The sequence below is a fragment of the Oreochromis niloticus genome, linkage group LG18 (assembly GCF_001858045.2).
Source record: "Oreochromis niloticus isolate F11D_XX linkage group LG18, O_niloticus_UMD_NMBU, whole genome shotgun sequence".
NCBI classification, from domain to species: Eukaryota; Metazoa; Chordata; class Actinopteri; order Cichliformes; family Cichlidae; genus Oreochromis; species Oreochromis niloticus.
The window spans coordinates 26,809,307-26,831,001 of NC_031982.2; the positions used below are offsets into that span (position 1 = coordinate 26,809,307).

At 39.9% G+C, this 21,695-nt stretch overlaps 1 protein-coding gene across 8 annotated transcripts in view; it reads right to left on the bottom strand.

The window, feature by feature from the left end:
* Positions 1-2,009: 2,009 nt before the first annotated feature.
* Positions 2,010-21,695, bottom strand: part of cadm3 (cell adhesion molecule 3) — a 96,988-nt gene continuing 77,302 nt past the window's right edge. For 2 of the 8 annotated variants that reach the window (XM_025900158.1, XM_019348236.2), the window contains exons 8-12: positions 14,393-14,565; positions 13,578-14,012; positions 13,131-13,151; positions 8,574-8,699; positions 2,010-6,232 (exon numbers count right to left, since the gene is read on the bottom strand). In XM_025900158.1, coding sequence (XP_025755943.1) covers positions 6,114-6,232; positions 8,574-8,699; positions 13,131-13,151; positions 13,578-14,012; positions 14,393-14,565 — 874 coding nt within the window. In that variant the 3' untranslated portion in view covers positions 2,010-6,113. The remainder of the gene's footprint in view (positions 6,233-8,573; positions 8,700-13,130; positions 13,152-13,577; positions 14,013-14,392; positions 14,566-21,695) is intronic. The other 6 variants (XM_005476741.4, XM_005476742.4, XM_013272706.3 and 3 more) reach the window with 6 other exon arrangements.

Below are 21,695 nucleotides of genomic sequence, written 5' to 3' on the forward strand. Positions count from 1 at the left end.
AATCAGTAGCGCACACCCCCTCCCTCCTTCACTACCACCACCTCCACCTCTTCCACCCCTCCCGCTCCAAATCTCGGTTTTAGAGAGCACAGAGAGGAGGGCGCTGCTGCGGCCACAACAAGAACTGCGTTTAAAAGATAAAACGAAATCCAAACAGTCCGGTGTTAAACTTTACAAATGAATGCTGCTTAAACGATGAAAACCCAGATCATGCAGATTATGGATGTGAATAGTTCATAACCTTTAAATTAAAGTAGCAAAGCAGTGTAGATATGCAGTTAAATGTTTAAGAAGCAGTCAGATATTTTGGAAATTAATTCGATTCACATAAAAAACGATCAGAAATTTGCATTGTTCAAAGCTTTAGGCGCTTTGATCATTTCATGCCAGATTGTGTATATCTGGCTTTGGATGACAGGACTGCAGATTTTCATGTGCCGATCATAGTTTTAAAATACTAGAGTAAATTCATGGCTCATCAAATTACAGCAAAATAGTTTTTGAATAGCTTTTGAGAGCTAAACCATAAAAAATAATGAATGTTGAATATTTATACATGTTCCTATTACTGTTACTATTAGGACTACTGCAATGACAGTGGCCCAATCGTATCCAGTGTGCTAATGGGAATATCTGCTTATAGAGGGAATCCGTATTCATTTGTATTTATTTATTTTTAAAGCGTAAAAGCCACCAGAACACCTGTTTAACTGCAGCTAAGAAGTTTCATTGCCTGCAAATACAGCAACATGTAAATTGCGTTAATAAAAATTGCATAATTCACCACCCAAACGAGGTCAGCTTTGTCAGTGCACGCATTTGTTGGCACCTACATCAATGCATTTTTGTTCAGTTTGAGCGGGATCACATTTCTGAGGGTGAAAACTGATTAATTTATTATAACGGCATTCTGTTTATTCATCCCAACTACGCTTTTATATGTCTTCAAATGAATGGAGAGCACGCATCATCCATCTGTTTTGATGCGACTACATACTGTGTAATTAACCAGTAGCATGTGCACAATATAAGGCTGATTATTAACCTCCAGTACCAACATGTGCTAACAATTTTCCCCAAACCGCAGAGCAAACTAAATGAGAGGAAGCAAGGAAAAGATAAGAGGAATGAAAGGAAACCACACAGAAGAAAGACTTAATAATCGATTTCAGACATAATAACATGAATTTTGTTGCCAGTGTCCAATGTAAGTTAATAGAATTAAGTGAGAAAATCAGTCAGTAGCTTTCTTAGTTTTATAACCAAAGATCATTTCTGTTTAAACGAGAGTGTTCAGTTTACTATGTTGCACTGCCATCTGTTGGACCTTCTTTTTAGCTGCATGCTAGAAACAAAATATGCAGTGTGGCTCGTATGGACCTGTTGATAACCTCATTCTGCGGCTTTTAGATTTATGAGCCATTTTATCACATCAATTACTTTCTGGGGGGAAAAGTGTTTTTCACGCACAGAGACTGATGAAAAGTAAGATGTTTAATCACTGGGAAGAAAAAAACAGAATCCGCTGACAAAGAAAAGAAAGCTCATAAATCTCATAAGTCTGTTTAAAGTCCTAATCAAGTCACTACAGATCTAGCCTATAATATTCTTTTTTATATATATATATATATTTCTTATATTTTAGCTAAAGAGTATTTCCACAGGCGCAATGCTTGGATTCAAATTGAGTCAAGAATCAGAAACTGTCCAGTCCATCTAGTTCAGAGCGAGATGGGAAGCTATTCTCAACCAATATTTCTCTGATATGATGAATGTGAAGGCATTTTAAATGTTAAATAACAGAGAGCGCCTTGGAGCTCTTTGATCTTGAAAAGTCTCAGTTTTTTAAAGACGAGTCTGTGCTGAGTTATTAAATGCGATTAGCAGAATATGTGTTTAACCACATTTCATATTAAAAAAAAGTTTCATAAGAAGGCTCTAATGGGCATTTCAGACCTGGAATTTTTACTGTTTCCCAGCATAAAGAATAAGCAATAAGACACGTGAAATTAACCCAAATGCATGTTTATTGAAGTCAACAACTGAACTGTTATTTTAACAAAAATAACCCCAAAAAACAAATACTTTATGAACGTAACAGCCAACAGATGCAAAACCCACCACTGCATGCGGTTGGGCCTCACCTTGATGACATCATCAGCCATAGTACAAATTAACATACATGACAGCACTACTCCCATGTGATATGGATATTTATTCAAAAGGAAGACTTGTCATTCAAAATAATAATGATAAGAACAAAGACATTGTCTGAGTTACTGAAATAAGAACATTTTTGTGAATGCAACACACATGAGAGTGAATCTGAAGTTTGTCTGGGTCAATTATTACACGCTTCACACTCATACACAAACACAAACACACACACACATATGTACAAATACACCATAGTAACAGACATCAAGCCTGCTGTGCATATCCAAATATATGTGTGGATGTGTTTGTATCCAAAGTGTATGTGCAAAGTATGTATGGGGTGCGCTCGTAAGAGTATCCGGTAAAAGGCAACACTATATACATGAAATTAATTAAAAATCGTTGTTGAAACAATAAAATATGCAAAAAACTAAAAGTCTAACCTTCAAGTTTTGGAACATCTAATTTCAAGGAAAGGGAAAAAAAGATATCAATTGAAATGAAAACAATGAGATTATGCACACCTTTAACGAAACATAATTTAAAAATTAATTGGCTTATTCTACTAAATGAAAAGAGATGGGCGGCAGCTAGTGTGCGGCTGCCTGAAGAGGAGGTGGCACGTCGAGTGGAAGGGCAGGACAGCTCGCACCGACTGAAGAGGGAGAAGAAAAGCTGTTGTTTGCTGGCATCTGGTGACAGTCAATCATTACTGCACTGATGCACTGAAATACAATTAGACGTGAGTGCACATCTCAGTCCAACACTATACCCCTACGTGGTTTTGATAAGGGCAGAACGAGTCCTGCTTTGCCAGTTGCTTCGCTGCTTTTCTGCTGTGTTGAGGAGGTGCAGACGGATTTCACTGGGACATGTTTGCAGATCAGAGAAAAGCAGGGAGGTCAGCCGGTCAGGCCGCCGCTTCTCGTCTCAGGAGACGAACTTGTCATCGCTGCTCATCTGCAACACTATCTACACTTTCCAACCATTTCTCATGCAAGCTACATGCTAGCACACTAACTAAGACAAAGGACAGGACAATAAATTACAGGCAAATACAGGCCCATTAGTTTTTAAAAGACACTACACTTTGGTGAGTATGAGTCAGATATTCCTTTCTCCATTCACAGAGCAGAACTAGACTGAGGTTAAATACAAATCAATGGTAACATCTTCAAAGTGGACAACAATCTCTGTGAGACAGAGCCAATCCTCTGATCTGCAGGCATGATAGCAGTGAAATGATAGCAGAAGAGTGTTGTAGAGCAAACATCAGATAAACAGTGCGAGCTCAAACACACAGAATCCAAGCACTGTTTAACCCGGGTTCACTACAACATCACCAGTCACTAAATAGTCTCACCAAGAGCTCTTGGCAGAAAAAAAGAACAACAGCTGACCCTGCTTCAGGTCACATTACCCTTTGTAGAATAGCTAGCTTATAGACATACTACTTGCTCACAAAGAAGAAAGCTAGGTAGCGGTTAACAACAACACGGGGAAAGGAATGCAAAATCACATTCCCTGAACATTCCCATAAAATGTGTACAAAAACTATCAAAGACATAACTGTCTACAGGTAGACTGACAACAACAGCAAGTGGATTCCTCTCCAAACACTCCCAAACAGTGCTTCGAAGAGCCATCAGCACACGCCAGCAAAGCTATAGACGCTACTTCTACTGTACGTCTATGTGAACTCGTGGATGCGAGACCAGGAAGGAGAATCAGACATCAATCAGAGATGGAGTGGGGGAGACGAGTGATGAGAGGAGGGGACGTGGGGTGAAGGTGGATCAGGACGCAGACGGGATGATTGATTAAAGAATGCAAGGAATGGACGGGCAGAGCAGAGGGGAAAAAAAGAGAAGAGGACATTTAAGTTACTAAATGACTTTCTTCAGTGTTAGCGCCGCCCAGACTCGGCACTCTGCCCACCAAACCAAAGCTTGGCATGTGTACAGTCCAGAGCCCAGAGCCTCTTAGTTAGATTGCAATCAATTTCAATGACCGGGCCAAGTGGAGCTTTCAGTGCTAAGGCGAACTTCCAACCTTAATAAAACACTGTGCATTTATGGGAACCTTTTGCTAAGCTGGTTAATGATTCCTGCTTGCAATAACACACATACACACACAAAAAAAGAAAAAAAAAAAACAGTAACAGAAAGGTTTTTTGCCAGGAAGTTTGTCATAATGCATGTAGCCAGTCCTATTTGGCCCTGTAGTGAAAAGCAAGCAAGCATTTTCACCTCTGAAAGCAGCAAATGTGCCAACCTCTTAGAGGAAGTCATGATGTCACTACTCAATGAATTTAGTGCCAGGTGGCCTCGCCAAGACAAGCAGTCTGCTGCAGAGAGAAAAACGGCGAAGGTGAACCGTGGGATCAGCGGGGCCAGCTGGAAGGAAAGCCACAGTGGTCCACAAGTACAAACACTGGGCAGCAGTATTTAAGATAAACTCCACCACCAACTTGTCGCCTTTCAAAGCTCTTGACCAAAGGTGTGCTGCTGATTAGCATTTAGAAGCAGAGGGCCGACAAAGCAGGGAGAAACTCCCATCATGTGGCGAAAAAGGAACGAAGTGCATAAACAGTGTTGAAAACCTGAACATCAAAATCAAAACACAAGTTGGAAATTAGATTCATGGACTCCTGGGCTGACAAACTGACAAACACTGTAAAACGTTAACACTGACAGTAACATACCGAGACACTGACGAGAGAAAATCCCTCACGAGTCCCCAAAAGATCAAATTAAAAAAGAAGAAAAGATCAAAGAAAATCAGAATATACAAATATTTGCAGTTAATGTTAGTCTTCATCGCAACATCATTGTTGTTATGTTTCTATTTTTTACCCAGATATTGATATTTCGACTCTGCATTTCCACGCATGTAATAAAAACAGGCAGGCTTTTTTTTGAGTATATAAGTTACTGTAATGCAGTAACAGACTGTATGAGTTACAGGAGAGAGGGATGGAGAGAGAAAGAGAAGGGGGATAGAAGGAGAGACAGAAGGCAGAAACAGGACAGAGAGAGTGTATTTACAGCACACCAAACATTTTCTGTCAAGTAAAAAGAATGCTATATAATTCTATATATATATATATTTATATATGTATACTGGAGCCCCTCGGCTTTGCAGCACAAGGTGGGAATGCTGTTTTTGCATGGGTGTTGCATGTTTTTGTGGCGGTGCATTGTGGAAAACTCAATGGCTCATACCAGGGTTTGCGAGGACGTAGGAAGAGGTTTGATGGCATAAAAAGATTAAACCGTGAGAGAGGGAGATTATGTTTGTCAGTAATAATTTTCTTTAGATGGATTTCTCTGTCACGAGGAGGCTTATAGAGGGATTCTGCCTTGTTAGATGTAGAGAATGAGGAGAAAAAAAAAGTGAAAAGACAGACCTGGTTTGGATTAAATGTTGAGAAGACAGGTTTGAGAAGTGGAATATCAGCTCGACATGTTGGAATGTGACTTACAATTTTGATTTTTCACGGCGCTGACAGTTCAAAATAGGATACGATGCTTGTGTGACATTGTGTTAATGTGTCAGAATTCGGATGCGTGTTAGTAGGAGGCTCCCGTTTGTTATTCTGAGCATCTATGAGCATTCACGTCTGTGTGAAAACAGATTTACCCTTTAACTGACACAAGTATGTTGCATGTTCGTGTGTGTGTTTGAGTGTAACATTAGTTCATCCGTATGTCAGTGCAAAATCTCACTTCCCTGTATCAATGCAAAGAGGGTAGTATCAGTTGAAGCTCAACTCAGCCCAGAGTCCTTTCCCTCCATTCCCATCCCATCATCCCTCCAACAGAGTGAAGAACTGAAGCATCGTGAAAAAAAATCGAGGTTTCCTTTCCTTCACTCTTCCCCTCTCCTCCAATCCACGTCCTCCAACTTTTTCTCCGCCTCCTCCCGCTTCTTTCCTCCACCACTCTGTTCTCTATCTAGATAAAGTACTCTTTCTTGTCCTCTGCTCCGGAGTGACCTCCTTCTGCGTTGATGATGGCTGTGTCGGCATCCGGGGCATCATCTGAGCCCTTGGCCTCGTGGGTCAGATACGTTCCTGTGGCAGGAGAGAGAAAAATTTGGAGAAGTAAGATTAAATAAGGCAGTGAAAGTGTAACATTGTAACTGTAAAAATTAACCAGACAAAGGCAGTGTGTTGCTGGCTAAAGGTCCAGCTGCTGTATTTCACAGGGAGAGATAAGAAAAAGAGCTAACTTCACTCAGAGATGGAGAAAGATAAGAAAGACAGGAGAGGAAGAAGAGTGGTTATATTTAAAGGTAAGAACTGCTTAGTGGTATGTGATAAACTGGAAATTTAAACCTTACATGCAAGTTCTCGTGTTTTTAAATCAGATTATGACATTATGTTTTTTCATATTGTGAAATGTGCTGCAAAATAAACTGAGGCAGACTAACTGTGCTATTATAAGGCTGCATGAAAATACTCTGCAGGTTAGTGCAGGATAAACAGGTTAGCTTGCTGTACTGTGATGGATTAAAGTAAAGTGTGTGACTGGTGCACAGTGGCTGTGGTTTCATGGCCAGAGTTAGGTTACATCAAGTGTAGCAGAGATTAATATGGATTTTTGCTGATGATGCTGAGGTCCATTGACTGAACTCCACCTTCATACCAACTTTATACCATCTAGGAAAAAGGCAGCATAAAGCGTGTACTGACAGTGTAGATGGAAATCAGCCAGGACAACTCATGAAACATCTGCTGACATCTGGTTCAGTTCAGGTGTGTAAATGACAAAGAGCAGCAGGTCAGCTGATCACAGCCTGTACACTAAGAAAATCTACTTGAGCTCTCGATAGAAATTATTGTGAGTTATATTCTTTTCCGTACAGTGAGCCATTGCAACCAATTTTAGGTTTCCCCACCTGCTGAATCCCACTTTAACCCCTGACTGTACACATTTTTCTGTTTAGAGGCAAAGACACCCTCTACAATGTAGCTAACAGAAAATAGATATGTATTTTTTTTATTTTCCTTCTTTTTCTTCAGATTCAAGCTGAGTATAATTAGAATAACAAAAAGGTAGACTAAAGTTTGCATTCCCATCTAGTCATTCATTTTATCATTATGTTAATATAGCACCAGGTTCAGTTAGCTTTGCACAAAAATAGAAACGTCCCCCAAAGAGATACTTTTTACTTTCTTACTTTGAGTACATTTGAGTACTTTTTTGCTTTTCTGAGTAAGAAGTTAAATCAGTACTTCAACTTTTACTGGAGTAGTTAATAACAGCAGTATTTCTACTTGAGTACAGAACGTCTTCATGCCAAATATCTCTGGGGAAGAGACTAACCCCAAGTTGCTCTCCGATGCCTCCATCGCAGTATGAATGTGTATAAATGTAAGCTAGAAAGCAGAGAAAAAGTGATTGTGTGAATGGGTAAGAATGGGTGAATGCTCAGGTAGCGTAGAGAAGCTATTTAAGAACCAGTTTATTACTATTACTATTTTAATATGATGTTGGTGCCTGTTTTAAAATAATGTTAGGTCATCATAAGTCTGTTGAATCAAAGGTAATATGTTAAATAACCCCATCACCTATAAGGCTTTTACTTCTTACACAAATTTAAATGTAAAGGTCTGAGTGTTATTAGCTTTTTATCGCATGTACTGGGAGCTTACTTCTAATGAATAGGATAACTAGCATTGTGCCCACTATACTCATCACAAATGAGAACTATATCCATTTGCTGACATACAATTGCCTGAAGCAGTCAGAGGTAATTGGTAGTGAAGGGAAACGGACATCATTCCTAGTAGATCTGGCACTTGTAAACAACAGCCAGCAGGCAGTCGCTTTCAATATTCTACCAGCTTGAAGCACCTAAGTCAGGGATTGAATCTGGTTGACTGCGGTGGTGGTGTTTGTTTTAATCAACCACCCCACCTGGGTGCTGAAACAGGTCTTTATTACCTGTGAACTTTGCATTACAGTATTTACTGTTTCTGTCCTAAAATTGGACTGAACGCATTATTTTAAATTCCAAATAAAATTTGGTGATGTGCTGAAAAGAAAAGGCTGGTGATACATCGCCGATGACAGGCAGTCTAATTTCACAGGGCGGTTATGCGAACCAAAATGTTTTAAAAAGAATTAAACATTCTCTTAGTGTGAGTCATTCATTTTCTTATTCTGATTTGAGCATAAATAAATTCATTAATTCTGAGTTTTATGCTTATAATTCACATATACTGTAGGTGTAACTGCATTTGCATTTCTTTGTGTTCCTTCATTTGTATGCATATTTGCAGGTGTGAGGTCCAGTCTTGGAGCGCATGTATCCATATTTATGCAAGTGTATCTCTGTGTATACTCGTGCACGCATGAATGAGTGTGCGTCCGTGTGTTCATGAGTCCGTGTTTGTGGGAGGCAGTGACCTTTGTGTCTGATGAGGTATCTGCCGAGGACGATGAGGAGGCAAAGCAAGATAAAGACGATGACAGCCACTACCCCTCCGATCACGGCGTGGTCCACCCCCGAAGTCGTCGACATGGCTGTGGGGTCTTAAGAAAAGGTCGGGCAGTGTGGAAGAAAGGAAAAGAAAGGGGGGAAGGGGAAAAAAAGAGAAGGCATGATAAAGAAAGAGAGAAAAAAAGCAAGAGAAAATGAGGCAGAAGCAGTGAGAAATAAGGGGAGAGCATGACAGAGAGACAGAGATTGAGAACAGAGGGGGAGACGAGGGGGTGGATGAATATTGGTGGAAACGGATGATGAAAGGCGGTAGAAATAAAGAGAGAGAGAGAGAGAATAATGGGGAGAGTGACAGAGAGAATACAGAGCGAAATGACAAGAACAGAGAAGAGAAGACTTGTCAATATATAAAACCCACTGAGGCAAAGTTTCAGAAGACAAAGACGGGGATATGAAAAAGCCAGGCAAAAGAAAGAAGGCCACTGAGTCACCTTAAAAATTGTTTGCAGTCTACAAACCAAGTACCAATCACTTCGTGGGAACCTTGTGGGAACACACACAGACTCTTGATGTTGGCTGAAATCCTGGCCCCTTCAGCTGTGGTGATTTCACTATGACTGATTGATTTTATGCTCCTCTTTGAATTAAAATGTTCGGTCTTGAGAAATCCAAGGCAATGCACCGAACTGTACCAGAGTCCCAAACCTCCAGGGGCTCCCAAAGCCCCAGATTCTGCTTTTAGGATGATTTGATTAAATATACATTTATCTAACAGATTCATTCAATCACGGAGGATTTTGAATGAATATGTTTCATATACTCTAGCACATTTAAAAACTTTTTGTTGTTAATTTTAAATCATTGACATTCCATCAAACAAGTAATGAGTAAGAGTTCTTCATAACTTACTACAGTTTAAAATAATTGTCATGTATTGCAGGATAGTAACACTTAGTTTTTTAATGATTTAAAAGCTGTATTATCAATATATGTTTAAAAAAAGATACACAAGTTGAAATTGTAGTGCAACCAGAAAATGCAGCAGATAATTTATTTGTTGCATCGTTTGAAGCTTTTGATTCATGTTATTAAAACTTCTGTTTTCAGTGATATTTGGGTTTTGATTCTCTGTTATTTCAAATGTTTTGAGTCTTCAGTTTAGTTTTAATCCAGTACTTTTTACAGTATTCTCCTCTGTATTTCCTTTTTTCCTCCTGTGTCAAGTTTATTCTTTTGTCTGTGTTTCCCTGTTTAGTTGTTTTTACCCATTTTGTGCTTTGCTTTGCTAGCTAGTTGTGTCTTGTATTTAGTTTTATTCCCCCCCGTGAGTGTTTTATATTGTCTGCACCTGCGTCTTGTTTCTGTCCAGCTGTGTCTAATCCCCATCAGCCCTTATTGTGAGCTAATGTAATCCTATCATTCCTTTGTCCAGTGTCACAGTGTCTGTTTACCCTCTCAGTCTGTTTCCTGGTTATTCCTGCTTCCTTCTGGATTTATGTTTATCAAATTAAATATTCTCAAATTTAAAGATTTGGTTGACCTCAGAACTGCGCAAACAATGTACAAAGCAGCAAATAAATCTTTGCCCCACAACATTCAGAACTTGTTCCAAATAAGACCAAATACTCATGACCTGAGAGGAATCCTTATGTTCAGCAAGCCAGTAGTAAGGACAAATGTAAAATATCAGAGCATTACAGTCAGAGGAGTTAGTGTGTGGAACACCTGTACAGATGAAATCAAGACAAGTACATCCATACAAAAATTCACACGATTGTTCAAAAATAATAAATTGCATGAATATAGGAAATCTTCCTCTCAGTGACTGAGTTGTCTCATTGTGTCCTCATTTTTTTTATAGATCAAGGCCTGAGTAACCCAACCTTAAGTGTTCATTAAGGTGTCACATAGATATAAAACAAGCTCAGAGATTAAGCGGGTGTTATAGACAGGGTGATTAGTTTATGTAAAAATGTAGTTTGTTGTTGTTCTGGTTTACGTGCTGAAAATGGTTTTATTTGTGTATGTTAGATGTGTTAGACTTGTATATAGTTAACCATATATGATCAAATAATGCTGAATCCTGGATATGGATTTGTAAGCAATGAAATTTGAAATAAGGGGGTAGGAACAAGAAAAGTGTAAACTTCATCCTACTCCTTTTTGAGCACACGCATTCTGTAGACATAGATGTATACATGAAAACTTGATGATTTTTAAGTTTTATTTTTTTTGTTTTTTTTCTGTTGTTATTTCAATTATATTTGCATGTTCGAAATAAATTATATCTATATCTATCTATGTTACTTTGATCATGGACTTTATTACTGGACTGTGTATTTTCATTTTACTGTCTCTACATATCAGTATCTGGATCCTGAGTTTCCTTCTCTCCACACGAGTTTGCTCTGCAGACTCATTACACATAAATAGATTTCCCTAACCATTATGTGTAGTTATTTATGAGTCCTTACTAAGATAATATGACACAGCAGTTCAAAAATAATCTTGTTTCTTATTGACTGCTTATGCTCTACATGACTCTGCTTGGATCAGCTGGTTGTTGCTTTTGTAGTGTTCCAAACAAAAGTTGCAACCAGGGAAGTTGCAGGCCACCTTCAGATAGACAAACTATGCAACATCCACACATACAGATGAAGGCTGCTTCTCCCGTCTCTTCTTTATTTTGTTAATCTTCATTTATTGGCCGTTATAACAACTGACACCATCAAATCAGCAAATAGCTCAGCCAAGTCACGCTCTACATGACATAAAAGAAGTGTCATAAAAATACAGGACAGACCTAACGGTAGCACTTTATAATAATGTCACACTATTAAGCATTTGCAAGATATTATAAAGGTATTAGCAAGTGCCTAATTCATCATTTATATAACATTACTCCTCCTTAGTATGCCATTTATAAACACAAATATGTTTATCCATCTGTTACACCGGAAACAGCTATCACTGCTACTACATAACCGCTAGTAACAATGATAATAATAATCATAGTCATTTATCTGTATTTATAAACGTCAAACTAAGGAGGAGTAATGCTATACAAATGATGAATTAAGCACTTGCTAATACCATAATAATGTTCATAATTATAAAAGTGCTAACAACTTAACAAAAATTTCATTTATGTAGCGTCTACACTTTAACACAATTATTTCAGAACAGTTTTTCATTTTTCTTTTCTTTTTTTTTTGACTTGGGTAAGCTTGAATAATGTTCCATTGACTTTAAAAGAAGACACCCTTTTCTCTTCTTTAAAGAGTTTTTTTCTGTTTGTTTGTTTGTTTGTTATGTTTTGAAGAGATGAAGGTTTTTCAGCCAACAACAGAAAATTTTAAGTTCCTCTTGTTGCCTCACATCAGCCACTTAATCAACTTACTCTTCAGAGGAGAAAGCGATCTAAGTGGAAATAACACGAAACATCAATCATTTCGCCTGGCTCTTTAGAACTGATCAGACACTGGGTGTTTATTATTTGAAAGTCACTCAGGCAGGAACAACTGAAATGCAGCATGTCTTATACCAAAAAAACAAAAACCACACCTTAAAAAGATATTAGAGGAATAAAAAGGAACGATTTTGGAGAGGCTGGTTTTTATCTGGCAATCAGCAAGTTAAAACAATGTGGAGGACAAGCTATTTGTCTTTACACTCAATTGGATTGCAGGAAAGAGACAGTGAAACACAGCAATAGCTACTGTCAACCAGACATAAAACTGAAAGTGAAGATGGAAGAAAAGAACATTTCACAACCAGCTGGGTCACCAAATGATGTAGTGAAGGGCCTTTTTGTAGGAAAAAATATATTTCAGCCAATTGGAGACGTGAAGGGCCTGACAGTGGTGAACCAGAGGCCAGCTCTAGACAGAGAATGGGAGAAAAGAGGAAAAGGGGAAAGCGGAGGGTAGGACTCTGTACGCCGGGCAGAATAACACACAAACACAGAGAGTCGGGCACACACTCTGGTTGGCCAGCGTGGAGGTGAGAGAGGGGCATGCTGACGAGGCGAGACTGAGAATGAGCCCATAAATCCTGCTGTCAGCATCAAAGGAAAGCAGACAAGACCCAAGAACACCTCGAAGCCTGACCCCCCTCCCTCCTTGGTACGCACACATACACACACACAGAGAAACACACACAGAGGAAGTGGAACACTGTGTAAATGACTTGTACCACTTAAGGGGTCATGCTAGTCTGTGTGTCTTTGGGAGATAGAAGTGAGTGTGCAGTGTGAGTGTGTGCTGCATGTGGGAATGGTGGGTACTTGTGTCTGGAGCCAGTCTGTGTATGTATGGGCAACAACAAAGCATTATGTGGGCAGGAGTATAAAATATTCATCCCTCTACTCACAAGTTCAAAGTGTCCCCAGACTACTTTTTTCCCCCCAGAATCACAGACAGACAAAAACAAAACTACAAAGAGTCAGGCGGACAGACAGGTGGACGAAAAGTTGGAACGACAGAAAACAAAAAAACCACAGGTGACTGGTGGAAAAGTTATACCTGTAATGTTGCGTGCTTCATCTTCAGAAGTGGATGGGTGGATGGATTGTTGAATGTATGGATGGAGGGAGGGATGGTTGGTGGTTAGGTAAGTGGAGGAATGTTTGTTAAGGAAGAGATTTGGGGTTCAGGATAATCAACAGGAGGAAGAGGAAGACAAGAAAAAAATGTGAAACAGCTGTGACACAGCCAAACAAATGCCATTTTTTCCTTTATGGAGTGTTCCGTCGTTTCCTTTGTTGCCACGCTTTTTTCTGTGTTTGCGTGTGTGCGCGCATGTAACACAAGGTCAGAATATTTTTGACTGCTACACAATTCAAGATCAATTTCTGGTACAGCGGGAAAACATAAGAAAGCTTCAAACGTTTTGGATTTTCTCGGCTATACTAAGTTTCTCGCATCTCTTTGCTTACAGGTGTGTGTGCGTAAGTGTGTAACTGGTTTTACCTGTGAAAGTGTTAACTCCATTCAGCTGGACTGAAACTGGGGGCGTAAGGGAGGAGGCAGGGGATGAGTAGGCGGGAGTGGCAGTGACAGGAGTGATGCTTGAAGAGCTGGTGGAAGGAGGAGTTGGGGATGAAGTGGAGAGGGGGGAAGAGGAGTCTGGAGAGAATGGCAGGTCGGGGAAGAGAGCGTTGGAGAGGGTCGTGGTGGAGGATTCAGAGATGGTGGTTGACACATCAGTTGATGAAGGGGAGGAGTTTGAGGAGGAGGAGGTGGTGAAGGGGTCAGTAGTGGAAAAGGGGTCAGAGTAAATGGAATCAGAGCCAGAGCCGAAGAAGCCATCAGTAGGAGAGGAAGATGGGAGGGAGGAAGAGGGGGTGAAAGATGAAGAACCAAGTGAGGGAACTGTGACTTTTGGGGAGTCTGGGTCCACGGGATCTTTGAGGAGGTCGAGAAAAAAAATGAAGCGAAGCAGGAGAAAAAACGGGTGAGCAAAGCGCAAAAACGACCACGAATTGAATCAACGGGTCACATAAAAGCAAAGGGAGAGAAGCGCAAGAAATGAACGAAAGCGGTTGGATGGTTGTGGTCAGGCGCGGTTGGATGAGAAAAAAACAAAAAGAAAAAACAAAGACAGGAGGAAAGAAACAAAAGAAAATCAGAAGAGAAAAAAAGATGGAAGTACAAGCAAAGCCACAACAAACAAAAGAAGAAATAAAAAAAACGTGATGAAGAAAGAAAACATCCCCGAGTCCCTCTCCTTCCTCTTTCTGTCACCACACATCCCTTGTTTCCCTCTTTTTGCTTTTTCTCCTTACCTTGCACCAAGAGTGTGTACTCCCCCTCGCTGCTTCCAATGCCGTTGTCAGCGTGGCACACGTAGACGCCATTATCTGATTTGTTGAGCATCAAGAAATGCAGGACAGCACCATCAGGTTTGGCCTGTAAGGGGAGCCCTCCATCTTTCTTGTCCCACGTGTAGATAGTGGGCCTGGCAGACAGAGAGAATGAGAGACCTCAGCTGAAACATATACAGGCTGAACATTTTTTTTTAAAGTTGCTTAAATTTAAAGAAAAAAAATCAAAAGATTCTACAGTGATGAGAGATGGGAGCTGTGACAAGTGCTTCTGGAGAAAGAAAGAAGGTTGAGCGAGAAAGGTGAAAAGAAGGAATGGTCAAAGGAGCGGGGAAACTGGGAGGAATACAGACAGAAAAAGAAAAGATAAAAGCAGGAGAGCAGAGCAGACGAGACACGGTTAGAAACAGGAGGAGAAAAAAGGAGGGATGGGGAAGTTGTTGCAGGAGACAGCAAAGCAGATGAATAAAAAAGAAAGATGGAAAAAAGAATGGCACGGCTTGAAGAAGAAAGGCGCTTAAAAGCGACGGAAGGAGAAGAAGACAACAGAGTGAAGATCAGCATTTCAAATCAGGCTGCGCTAAAAAATCCATTCTGCATAACAGATTGTGAACGAGAGAGATAGCGAGACGAGCTTTGATAAAAGAATCAATTATGTAAATGTGCAAGTCCTTAAGCACTGTACAGTAATTAGGATGACGGGGAGTCTGAATCGGGGACAGACCTGAATATACTGGACTGATTAATCACTCTTGGAAATGTGAAAAAACTCCTAGCGACACCTAAAGGTGCGATCCGTAACTTCACGGCTTTGGCCAGGTTGGCATTCGTACGCTAAATGTAAATGGCAGGAATTATGAACCTCTTTGAATAAGCTACTTCAAACCAGTATTTTAAAACCCAGTTGGATGAGTCGCAGCTGTAAAGGAGTACCTCTGTTGGTCTTTGCTGCTGGGTGAAATTCTCCAAATGGCTGAAAGCTAATGAAAAACACAATCTGCTCCCTTGACACTTCCCGTGGAGCAAACGCTTGGAAAGACCAAGTGTCAAAGTTTCGAGTACGCTTCATTTTAGGCAAAGAAATCCTAACAATCCTGAAGGGAAAGCCTTTCAGTGCTCCGAGGCAAATAAAACATGATTATTCAGCCATAAAATGTTTAAAAACCAGCATGTCATTTCAGTGTATTGTGTGGTTACCTGCAATAAAATGTAATCTTCTGTTGTTTTACACCGCTTCCAAATGCTTGATAATGTGCAATTAACCGAACAATTAACTCCACATTTACAGGCTGTGACTCGTGTAGTAATATCAAACATAATGCTCGATATACGTTTACATACAGCGGGGCAGCTTAAGTGGAGAAAGCGGATTGGTGAGATCACGATAATGATCTGATAATTCCCAGCGTGCAGGTCTAAACTCTGCGCTTTATTCTTGGCTGTGAGCCCCGCTTAGGTGGAAAGTTTTCAATTAACACACATGCATTAGTAAACACTGTACAAAAGTCATGATACGCTTGAAGACATTCTTTATTGCAATTATGGGTACTTTGGAGCTGCATACGCCTCCCTCTCCCAGTTGTAATCATTATCACTGAGAAGAATGAGCTTTTGGGTATTTCTGCTAAATTATTAATATAAGATTTGTTAAATTAAGCTAATTTATAAAATCTTTGTAATTCAACAGTTATTTCAACCGAACATATCATGTGATCAGATAATGGTATTTTTACAATTAGAGATTATAAATGGATAAGCCTTGTGATTTTTTATGTTGTTTTTATTTATGATTAAATCCCAGAGACTACACGCGAATCTCATTGCTCTCGCTCTTTCACACCCACTCTGTGGCACTCAGTCCCAAGGTCACTGTTTCCTGCAGAATATAGACAGCCTTGAAGCTGCTCTAATTACCTTTTTTGTATTAACAATGGGTGAAATGATTATGCCACTAATTTTTTTTTCCGTTTTCATCAGTTGAAGCTTGCAAAGAAATTGGAGCAATAGATGCTAAAGAGCCACAGCCGACCCTTTGGGAGTTTTTAGAGACTAAAGCTGCAAAGGTAAAAGAACATCGCTCAGCAGACTGGACATACAGACTGAACTTACAAATGAATGGCAATGTTGCTCTGTGTGTGCACGTGTATAAATAAACTTCTGTTTGACAACCTGTTTGCTGTAGATACACAACAGCGGTATTTAACTTACAGCCAGTGGGCCAAACTGGGCCCACCACAGGCTGGTGCACTTATTCATTAAATCAAATTTACTGAAGAGGCTCCAGCTACGTTTAATGTTGTATGAACTCCTTCAGTTGTAACCAAAGCATTTGTAACTAATTCAGATAATAAATAAAGTAAAATGGGCTTTATCCGTATCCACAGGCATCATATCTGTACTTGCATGAAATTAATGCGGTTTAAAAGTCACTAAATCTGAAAATAAAATTGATGACTTGGGGGCCTTTTATTCATTATTCACTCTTTATTTATTTAGTGCTGTTATGATAATTAACTGGACCCTGATCTCCTGTCATTCAAAAAAAAGTGACCCCCAGGCAAAGAAGGGTATGGAAAGGTCCTGCAGGCTGAGTATACCTGGCTGAATGTGGCAGCAGCAATGTGGCTGTATGGTACCGACAAACAGTGCGGTGCAAATGCCTTTCCTCATTTCTTTATACTTTCCTTCCAAGCAGACTTTCTTGTATTTTTAAGGTGGTCTTAGGCAATAGTTCTCGAGGCGTTTTGATCTTTTAAGGTTTTTCTGCTTTTTCTACTCACTCTCAACTCAGTTGTTTGTGCCTATCTTTTTTTAGAGAAATTTTGGGAAGTACAAATTTGTTAATGTACTTAAGTAGAATTTCCAGATTGTCTGTACTTTACTGGAGTATTTATTTATTTTTACATTTACTCCCTACATTTTTAAACAAATATCTGTACTTTCTACTCTTTACATTTTCAAAACAGGCTTGTTACTTTCAGTTTAACACATTTGAAGGGACTTATTATTTCATGTCACTGCGGGCCTTCAAACATTAAACCGGTGTGAGCCTAAGCAGTAACACATAAAAGACAATCCTAATAGCAATACAATCACCAGGGGTTATTGCATAAAAAAAAAGATGAAAGAGGCAAAACCATATAAGCTATGCATAATTTATATTGCCAGTCAAAGTGGGCCGGTGTTTGTTTTTTTCTTTGAACAAGTGGAGATGTTTTTAAGTTGTGTACGCAGTACTTCAGTACTTCTAGCTAACCCTACAGAAGAAGAGCAAGTACAAAGGCAGTAACATTTTTTAGGTGGCAGGTAATTTCAAATGTAACGTTATTATCAGGTCAACAAATATCAGCAAGCGCACAAACTGTGTGCAGTTTGTCGCACAGTGTGTCTGCCAGCGAAGGGTCCAGCTGCTGTTCTTCACAGGGAGAGAAAAGTGTAAAATAACTTCACTCAAAGATGGAAAAGATCAGAAAGGCAGGACAGGAGGAGAAGAAGAGAGGTTAAACTGGAAATTTAAAGTTTACACATAAGCCCTTTTTTGTTAAATCAGATATTGGCTCTCTATATGATATGAAGCTTTTTTTTTTTCATATCTTGCAAAACAAACAGAGTTATACCAACTGTGTGTTACTGACAGGTTGCACAGTGGATGTGGTGTTCCTGGTTATAGTTAGGTTACATAAAGGATAGCAGAGATTAATATGAACTTTAGCTGATGACACGTAATTCACTGAATTCCACCTTCATACTGGTATAAAGACAGAATAAACAGGGTCAGTGTAGAGGATAAAAATCAGCCAAGATGGCCCTGCTTGCATCTTTTTAAATATAGTTGTCTAACTCCACAAAGATCAGTAAACCTCAGAACAGCAGCAGCAGGAGCACAGATCAGCTGATCGCAGCCTATACACTAAAAGAATCCACTGGAGCCCACAATAGAAATTATTGTGAGATATTATTCTTTTCCCCACTGCGAGCCACTACACCTAAATAAAATTTAGACTAAAGTAAAGTTTATATTCCTGTGTACTAACATCATTTTATTACAGCAACATCGCACAAGGTTCAGTTGGCTTTACACAAAAATAGCTGATAGAAAGGTTCAAAAAAGGACTTTTTACTTTCTTGCTCTGAGTACATTTCAGAGCCTGTACTTTTTCACTTTTATTTGAGTAAATAATTTAAATCAGTATAGAATATCTGTACCTTTGCCACTTCTGATGAACCAATGTCTATGCATAACAAACAACAAAACAAACTATTTTAAATCTTCATGCATTTAACTACTAGCAGCCTGTTGCACAAACAGCAGGCTGCCTTATTTAATATAAAATAAAATACCAATGATAACACATTTTGATTACCATGAAATAGTACTTTTGCAACAGTAAGGTGATTTCCAAGAGTTAATAGCTTAAAACTTGGCACATCTCCGCAGCGTGTCCTTTAAAAATTTTGAGAAACTGCACAAGTATAGCACAAATGAAGAAGTCGCAGGGCTAAAAAGATACCTGCAGCAGATGAACATTATGTAAAAGTCACGTCTTTAAAAAATAGGAAAAAATCCAGCAAAGACCTGACACAGGACCAGAGATGCATCTAGTCCTTAAGTTGATTCATGTTTGCCGAAGCCACATCAAAAATGTTCTCGGAATGAAATTGGCAAATGAATGTGCTAAGTTACACAAAAAACTGGACTGAAAATCTGTGAAAAACAGGTCTGGATTTGGATCCAAATGAGAAATTTTTTGTTGAAATTGTTGTCATGATGCACGGTCATGAAAGGTCAGGAAAGAGGTACAACAGTGAGTGTCTACAGGTGTAAAAAAACACTCATAGTTTGGAGCTGCACTTCAGCCTGTGGTGTTGGGGATCTTATGAAAATTGATGGAATTATGAAGGCAGAAAAGATTTTGATCCACCATGCAATACCATCTGGAAAGCATCTGATTGGCAACAACCTCATTTTTCAGCATGACAATGATCCCAAACACACTGCCAACACAGTAAAAGCAAACCTGGATAACAAAACACAAACAATGGAACAGTATCAGTCATGGATTGAGTCTCCCAAGGGCTCAGCATTATTGAAGCAGTGTGGGATCATCTTGACAGAGTATCGAATAAAACACAGCCAACATCCAAATAAGAGCTTTGAATGTCCTTCAAGAAGCCTGGAAAACTATTTCTTGAGACTACTTGAAGAAATTAGAAGAAAGCGTGCCTAAAAGAGTCCATGCTATGTAGAAGAATAGAGGTGGTCATACCAAATATTGACTTTCAAGCTGATTAGAATTATATTATATGAACTTTGTTTTTGCCTTGCTTACTGCATTTCCATCTATGATTGCACATCTAAATAAACTGCTGCACCTATTTCCCATTTTCCTAGCAACATATAAAGAAATGAGATGTGCTTCAAGACTTTTGCACAGTACTGTAAGCTATATTACTCTTTGGCTACAAATATTTGGTCTTTTTATGATAACTGAACTACAGGACATGGACGGCCTTGTCTGCTAACAAGCTGCAGGTTAGTAATCTTGTAATGTGTCACCTGCTGTTTTCTAAACATAGCCACAACCTTGCAGACCTAAGGAAGCTTGCAAGCATTAGGTCAAGGTTATGCCAGGCTTTTAAGCTGTAAACATGTTAAGTGAAAAGTCTGGGGAGAGTTTAACTCAGTTATGTGACTTGAAGAATAGAAATGTAAAGCGATTGTGAGCACTACCCCGTGTTCCTGATCAAATAAATGGGAACTATAATAGAATGTAGCGCACAAATCCTTTTCTCTTCTATTAGAAAGTTCTTGCCGCTGGGCGTCAAGGAAACACAGTATAGAATTTGATACGCTGTTATTCTTTTGAACCTGACAGGATGTGACCACAGAGAGAAAAGTGTGTATCCTGGAATGGAGTGTGACATTCATTGAGTTTGATTGGGGCGGGCGGTTAAAAAGGAGGACAGGGAGCTGAGTGGCTGGGTGTGTCGGAGGAAAGGTGTTGTTGCAGTGATTGGGTTTTGACTGACAGCTGCAGGGGCAACCTGTATCTGATTCGATTGGACACTAGCTCATCCACAAGCAGCGGTGCACATAACTGAGCACACTCCCCTCTCTCTCCCTCACACACACACACACACACACACACTCTTGTTTGCGCTCCCCCTTTCTGTCTTAGTCATTCTCTGCTTGTCACCATATCTTTCTGTCTCCCCTCTGCCCACGCTTTTCTCCGCTTACCTCTCCTCTCCTGTCAGTTTGTTTTCCTTTCCTCTCTACCTTTCTTTTCTTTGCCTCTTTTTTTCTCTCTTCGCTTCTTCTGTTTTTTTTTCACTGCCACTCAGCAGTCATTCTTATCTAAAGCCTCTCCATGTACTCCATGTAAATTTTTACAGTGGGTGATCCCAATAGGAGCACCCTGAACATTTGCCCTGTCAAGGCCATTTCAAAGCAGACACTGCAGATCCATTTATTATAGCAGAACAAGACTATTCCTTATGCAGAACAAACGTGATTCAGTGGATGGTTGAAATGTTTCCCAAACAATGGATTTCTAGCATTGGTGGTCCCCCGACTGTGGCACACTCTCCATGCCTTGCTTCCTTACTGCCTATAATTTATCCACAACCATGCTGCCTGTTACAGCACGTACATGCAATGACAGTCACCTCCTCCTCCCCCGCCCCCTGTGCGTTCCACCTGCCAATCAAACTTACCAGCTAGTCTTCTTCCTAGCCACTCCTGTGATGAGCTGACAGGGAAAGAGAATGAGTAGGGAAGGGATGACAGCAGAGTAGAGGGAGAGCGAGGAGGGGAGGGATGGGGGGTTTAGAGGGAAAAGGTGTGAGGAGAGATAGATGAGAGTTATAGGAAAGGACGAAGTGAGGAGGAGGAGGAGGTGGAGGAGGAGGAGGAGGAGGCCAAAGGGTGGAGGCATGACAAGGCGGAGAGGCGCGAACGAGCTATGAGTGACAAGGCGGCAGAGAGATACGTGGTGATGGAAGGATGGAAGGAGGAAGAAGAGGGAGAAGAAGTACGGATCGATGGAGATTCATCTATAATGCAGAAAGGCCAGGGGAAAGTGCATTTGTGTGGGCAGGATTTAAGATGCGGCTTGCAGTTTGTTTCTGTTTGCATGCGGGTATCAGAAAAAACATGTACACGCTGTATCAGTGAACACACCAGAGCTTGTTTGAGCAGATTTTTGTTTTTGCTAACTGCGTCCGTGTGTGCTTGCACACAAGTCCTGTTTGAACAAGAGAC